This window comes from Streptopelia decaocto, assembly GCF_964273445.1.
Source record: "Streptopelia decaocto genome assembly, chromosome: 6".
Classification (NCBI taxonomy): Eukaryota; Metazoa; Chordata; class Aves; order Columbiformes; family Columbidae; genus Streptopelia; species Streptopelia decaocto.
In genome coordinates, this window is record NC_138660.1 from 7,972,974 (window position 1) to 7,979,845 (window position 6,872).

General features: G+C 50.9%; 1 protein-coding gene across 3 annotated transcripts; it reads left to right on the forward strand.

Annotated features, from left to right (window-relative positions):
- Positions 1 to 3,209: 3,209 nt before the first annotated feature.
- PLAAT1 (phospholipase A and acyltransferase 1) lies at positions 3,210 to 6,601 on the forward strand. Of its 3 annotated transcripts, none has more exons than XM_082056355.1 (4): positions 3,210 to 3,353; positions 3,889 to 4,121; positions 4,303 to 4,571; positions 4,929 to 6,601. In XM_082056355.1, exons 2-4 carry the CDS (start codon positions 3,983 to 3,985, stop codon positions 5,028 to 5,030), a joined length of 510 nt encoding a protein of 169 aa, XP_081912481.1. In that variant the 5' UTR covers positions 3,210 to 3,353; positions 3,889 to 3,982; the 3' UTR covers positions 5,031 to 6,601. The 3 variants fall into 3 exon arrangements, with proteins under 3 accessions (XP_081912481.1, XP_081912482.1, XP_081912483.1); XM_082056356.1 differs by having other exon boundaries at positions 3,255 to 3,353; positions 3,886 to 4,121; XM_082056357.1 differs by lacking the exon at positions 3,210 to 3,353 and adding an exon at positions 3,420 to 3,590 and having other exon boundaries at positions 3,886 to 4,121.
- Positions 6,602 to 6,872: the final 271 nt, after the last annotated feature.

Here is a 6,872-nt window from a genome sequence, read left to right on the forward strand (position 1 = left end):
ACAGAGTGCTTTCAAAAAAGGGTGTTATTATGGAGAAGACTGAGCGTGCTTTTCATTTCCATGCTGTAAATTGGTAACCCAGTGGGTCAGCACCTGTGGTCACCCAAGCAGACAGAAGGGGTTGGATCCCCCAGTGGAGATGTGAAGGCAGCACCATGTATGCAGAGCATACAGGATCTGGGTGGGACATCACTCCAGAAGGTGACATTTGTCAGACAGCACAGTATAAACCAAGCAGACAGGCAAGGGTTGAAAAAAGCCTTCTGTTCCCAGTACAGTCAGCTTTCACTGACAGGGCTCTTATTTCTTCTTCAGTTGACACTCCCACAATGGATTCTGACAGCCATATAACTGCCATCATCATTGGAGTTGTTGCAGGAGTTGTTGTTATTGTCATTCTGGTCTCCTCTGCAGTCTACCTGTACAGGTAAGGCTTTTCCCAGCTTTGCTACCTTTAGCAGAATCAAAACACATACACCCCTTTGAGCACCTGTAAACCTCAAAACTCCCATTAGTCACATACCTGCGGGGCCAGAAAGGAACCACAGCATTCAGGATCTCATTTGAGGAATGTGAAGGAGAAATTAGCTTTTTCTCAGAAATGAACATATGCCATTTCCTTTACACAGAACATATGCATCACTGTCACAAAAATTGGGCTTCTCCAAAAATCTGACTTTGTTCATGCTCATGTTCATTCTTTGACCTCTAACTGTAGATAAGAATGGAAATTCAAGATGTTTTTTTTCTTTTCTTTTTCCCCATTGTACAAAAGGAAAAGAAAGACGGCTACAGCTACGATATCAGGGGATTCTTCTTTGACAAGGTCCAGGGATGCATTGGATGACAGAGTACACACACAAGATTATGGCTACGTTGTGAACACTGCATTTGATCAAAATTAATCCCAAAATACTTACCCGTACTTAGCAATATTTTTTCAATTTATTTGTATTACTTTCTGCTCTTGTATTTTAGAAATTTATTGTATTTAAGTAATATTAATAAATAAATCATTGCATTTGCCAAAAACCTTTGAAGTCGTTCATCTAAAATATCCCTCAGATCTCATGTTATAGACCCAAACTGAAATATGTCCTAAATCACATTAGAGACTGTGTCATCTTCAGAGGTTGTTTGAAAACCCCAAATTCCAGACAGAATTTTCCAGCACAATTGTGCTGCACATGGTCACATCCACACCTGTGATAGATACACAAACCATAGACTGATGCCATCAGAATTAATTATAGTATCCCAGGCAGGTCTTCATGAGATAATCTTACCCAAATCCTTCCATGGGGAGAGGATTTGCTGACTGGACACAGTTCTTGCTCCTCTTCTGGCAAGACAAGTCCAACTTGGGAGAGAAATATACAAGAAGACACTGAGCTCATCTTGTGACAGATATAGTAAACAAAGGTGACTGAAAACAAAGTGATTGTTTGAAGGAGAGCTGCCTCCTTGCTGCCAGGTTGGAGTGGACAAGAAGTAGGGTTGTCATCAGCCCCCTGCCTGCAGTCACTAAGCAAGAGCATCAACTCAAACAAAAACTTTCTGAAGAATGAGATCCTGTCATAAACTCTCCTTGGGGCCTTCGCAAACTCTGAAGCTGCTACACTGATGAACGTGGGTACAAATCTGCACCAGCTCAGTCCTGGACCATGCCGTGGACCCCCTTACAGCAGAAGATCAAAGGTGGTTTTTGTGGCAAGGCCTAATAACACACAGCACATGAGACACCCATCCCATGACAGACCGCTCACAAGGCTCAGGGGACCAAGCCACTGCCTGGGCCTTGAACAAGCCCTGAATGAATTTCCAGTGCCATAAGTAAAGCTCTGAGACACAATGCATCGTTAAGATTTCTCTGATGCTTTTCCAGTTCTTTGCAGGTTTGCGTTTGATTACAGTGCAGAACAGTGGGGGCCTCCTGTGGTTTCTGTCATAATGCTGGTTATTATTTACTTGCCCTTTCACCCTTCCCTTTCATCCATAAATTCACATGTGCTGTTAGCCAGAAAAGTATTTGTAACCTCCGTGAACAGTTAGGTAGATAAAAGGCATTTAAAAGGCATTAAAGGTCCATTCAGTAACACGCCAGCTGTCCTTATGTGCACAGTACAGCTATTTTGGAGAGGATGTCAATAGAAAGGGGCTTCCAGCCTCGTCACATAATGACAATGAATCAGCGTGAGAGGCCCACTCGTGCGCAAATGAACTGCCAACCTTATGCTGGAATTACACCGCAATTACAAAAGCATCTTTCCTGATTGTTCAGTGGCAGCTTCCTACTGCTCCCCTGCGCTTGCGAACAGCGCGATTCTGTGACTGTTGAGCGGTGCTGACCACCCTCACCTCCCCTCGCAGGCTGTGGGGGCACAGGTCAGCCCCTCCCTGCAGGATCCCAGCCCAGGCTCTCCCTGCAACAGGGCCCCGCTCTGCCCAGGTGAAGCAGATTTTGGCTTTCCATGAATACACTTTTTTTTCCTAATATCACAAGAATTGCCTTGGCTTTCCACTGCAGAGCTTTGCAAATACTTCAGAAACAGGGGGGCGATACAGAAAGCAGAATTGCAATTCAGTGCTTCACCAAATTAACTATTTCATGCCAACAAAAGCCAGAAAGATGACAAATCTTTCACTGCTCTGATCTTTTAAGTCAACCAGCTTGCTCACCTGACTTTTGAAATGCTGGGCTTTAAATGCACTGCTTCGTTCAACTCACCCAGAGGACAGTTTTGTTGATAGTGAACCCTCCTTGCTAACACACTGTGCCAGCTGTAGCCAAGGAGGCAGCTGTACCTGCTCCGTTGTGCTCACCCCTCAGCTCAGGGAACAACCATGAGATTCCTCTGATTTCCTGAAGGAAATTCCTGGGCCACAAGATGAAAAGCCATCCTAGAAACTTCTTTGCCCTAAAATGGCCATTGAGATTTACTCTGAGCTCCACCTCCTTTGCTTCCCTTCGCCAGCAAAGAAGCGGAACAGCAGCATCTCCTGTCCCCCTCGGAAGGTTTCCTGGTGAGGGATGCTCACTTACCCCGGCCCCGCACACCGGAGCGCACCCCCGCGGCTGGCGGGGCCCCGGGAGCCGTTGGCCCGTCTTCCCCGGGGGCAGGACGGGCTTTTTAGGGCCGACGAGCGGTTTTGGTAACACCCTCTGGAGCGGAGCCGAGCGGCTGCTGTGTAGGGAGCAGCTCCCCGGGGACCGTGCAAGCGCCGCCTGCCCACAGCCCGCCCGGCTCCTCGCCATTTATAGCGGCCGGGAGGAGCCAGGACCCGGCGCAGCTTCCGCCGCTGACCCCCCCCGGGGCGACAGCCCGGTCACAGCAGCGGGACAGGCGCTTGGGGTGAGCGGGGGATGCGGGGGAGCTCGGGGGGTAGAAAGAGGTGTCTGCCTGCAGGATGCGACCCCCGCCGGGGTGCCGAGAGCTGCGCTGCAGGGCTGCCGGCGGCGGCCGCGGGTCCGCCGGGCTCCCGGGGGCGTCCAGGGGCTGGAGACGGGCACGGGCCCCCAGATGCCCCCCCGAGGAGCTGCGCCCCTCCACCGGAGCTCGGCCGGTGCACGGCCGGGGGCAGACTGGGAGGTACCGGGAGGGTCTTGCAGTGGAACGGGAGGGAGCGGGGTCGGGTGCTGCCAGCTGGCTGCCAGCCCGGAATGGCTTCACCCTTCGCCTGCACCGTTCGGCGGGAGGGGCGGAGATTTCATTTCTTACCCTCCGCCAGCGCGTCGCTGGCGGGCAGGACCGGCCATCCCGAGCCAGGGCCCTGCAGAGATGGGGACATCACAGCTGCGGTCAAGTGCCAGCGGATGATGCTCCCCACGCAGTATGAACGTGTCAGTGCCAGGCCCTAATGATCTCCCTGCCTGCGATACCCCAGCAGATGCTCTGTGCGCATCCCAGACCTTTCCTCTCCACCGTGCCTTGCATTGAGCCTGCTCAGCAAAAGGGGCATGTCCTGACCTCACACTCTTGAGATGGCAGCTGTCACGGGGTTCGACGCCACCCACCCTGGTGACCCCCAGCCAGGGGACCTGATCGAGATCTTCCGGCCGGCTTACCAGCACTGGGCCCTCTACCTGGGGGACGGGTACATCATCAACGTGACACCTGTAGGTAAGGCTGGCGCAGCCCAGCAGGGTGCAGAGGGTTCTGGGGTGACTCGGGAGCCCTGTCTCCCTCCATGGACCAGTAATAGACCCTGTGTGTGTAGATGGCCTTTCCAGGAGCCACCCAGAAACCCTTCTGAGGGGCTAGAGAGGGTCTGCCTGGCTCATCCCATCCCTGCCTTCCCCAGATGAAGGGCCCCCAGCCACATTCTCCAGTGCCAAGTCAGTGTTCAGCAGAAAAGCCCGGGTGAGGATGCAGCTCCTGAAGGACGCGGTGGGGAACGACACCTACCGCATCAACAACAAGTATGATGGCACCTACGCTCCCCTCCCGGTGGCGGAGATCATCCGGCGCGCTGAGTACCTCATCGACCAGGAGGTGTCCTACGACCTGCTTGGCAACAATTGCGAGCACTTCGTGACGCTGCTTCGCTACGGTGAGGGTGTCTCCGACCAGGTAAGTAACTTGGGGTTACACAGTCACGCTGCACCTACTTATTGTTCCATGTAAGCCCCTGGAATAGGGCACAGCCTGCAAACTGCATGGGGACAGCAAAGCCCCAGGCATGGGATCCAAACCGTCACTGCCTCTGGCCTCACCAGAGACCCTGGAGCACCCAGATAGTGCCCTCTTACTGAATGCCACAGCCCAAGGCCAAAAGCTTGAGTGCTACCTCTTATGCTTGTGGAGCAGGTGTCTCTTATTCATTTAATTACCTTGATTACCCCACCTGTTCTTCATTAGTCGGCCTGGGATTTAAAAAAAAAAAAAGCTCACAGTGTTTCCATCTTACCTTTTACTTTCCCTTTGCAGGCCAAGCGAGCAATTGGTGCCATTGGGTTTGTCACGGCTGCTGCTGGTGCCTTCTCCTTGCTGGGCTTGCTCCGGGGCAGATCCAGAGAGAGACAGTACTGATGGGCCACAGGATGAGCTGGGAGCGGGACAGGGAGCCCCTGGCTGGGAGGGACCCTGGGTAGTTTATGGCCGCAGCTGCTACTGAGACTTACTAACGACTGCATTGCCCTTGCTGAAGGCATCACTAGCCTAATTGCCACATACACTTTCATTTCATTGCCTGTGATGATTTTTGTGGTAGTCTGGGAGCACTTGCGAGCAAATTCTCCATCCTCACAGCCTCAGTGCTCTGCTGAGGGCTGGTGCAAGGCTTCCTACACACATCCCGTTTTGATCAACTACATCCCATGGGCTGTTTCTGTGAATAACCTATTTTAACCTGCTTGAAGAAACATTTTTGCTTTCTTTTTCTAAACAAAAGTAATGTGAAGGTATTGCTGAGGGTTTACTGTGTGTCCTCCAGGTGAGAGGGTGTGCAATTGGAAAATCGGAGCTTCCCAGGCCTGCCGAAGGGCAGATGAGGCACGTGGTGTGTCTGAGCCTGTGCCTGCAGCATCTGAACTGAGCTGCTCCTCTGAGGGCAGGAGGGAGGAAGGAAGGAAGGAAGGAAGGAAGGGCAGGTCTTACAGGTTCTATCCCTCGGGGTTTTAAATGAGTGCTCTGGATTTGGCATGATGGTGTTTTGCTCAGTTTTCTCCTGCCGGGAAAGTGGTCCTTTCCCTGGCTCCTCTGACTCCCTTTGGGAGCAGCAGATGCCCAGTCTGGGGGGGTCTGACAAAAAACCCAGCCAGCTTTTTCTCTGGCAGTTGTTTGTTCCAGATTGGGCTCACTGTGCCGCTGAAATTTCCCTTTTCATTCCTGTAAGTGCAGTAGTTGCTGCTATCAGACCTCACCAAACTTACTAGATGATCTTTAAGGTCCCTTCCAACCCAAACCATTCTATGATTCTACTCCTTGTGCTGCCAGAGCACTGCAGTTTAAAGAAAGACCACCACAGATTGCAAAGGCAACCAAGAGCCTTTGCCCCCCAGAGCTACGGCCATTGGCTCTTCAGTGGGCAGAAGTTGAATTGAAGCAGTTTGTAGTCCCAGCACAAGACTGAAATTCCTCCAGCCAGCAGGAAGGCAAAGCCAGTGTCCCTGCAGTGCTGTGGGTGACGTACCTGGAGAATGAGCTGTGCAGCACCGATGCCCCATCTCCAAATGTACAGAGCCCTGATACCTCCTTGTCCCAAAGCTGGTATGTGGCTTTCATAGAAGAAAACTGTTTTGGAAAAGTGTGGTTTATTACTCTTTACCAGGAGTATCTGGCTTAGGTGTTTGGAACTATGTTATTTGCAGATTGCATGTAAGAAAATAAATCCTCTGTTTGTTTTTGCCACAGGCAACTGCCTGGACTGTAAGAAGAGATGAGAGCAAAAGAGCTGTCTCTGTAAGAGGCTTGCTATTTCTGTCTGCTCTTAACATGTATATAACAGGATCAGAAGCTTTTTTTAAACATCAGTTGTTTCAATGTTTGAAATAACAAAGCCAAGACTTCTGGTTGTAATTTGTAGTGCCCTCTGTTATTACATTTAAATAAAGTTCTTTTCTAATATGAGAAAACGTTATAATAAAACTGAACCCAAAAGTAATTTTTTGCTTTTCGTAATCAAAAGTTCTTTCATGGCTAAACTAATCAGTTGAACAACTTTAAGGTGAAAGAGCAAGCACAGAGCGACTCAGCTTCTTGCTCCTGTCCAGCAGCCATGCACAAGAGCATGTTAAAACCCCTGCTTTTTGGCATGACCTAGTTAAAGAAAGAAGCCGAGGCTTAGCCCTGCTTTCTGCTGCGTGACCCCAAACCTGGGCCGGGACGTGGCAGCAGCAGAGCACAAACTGGGGGGGCAGTCATGGGTGCAGC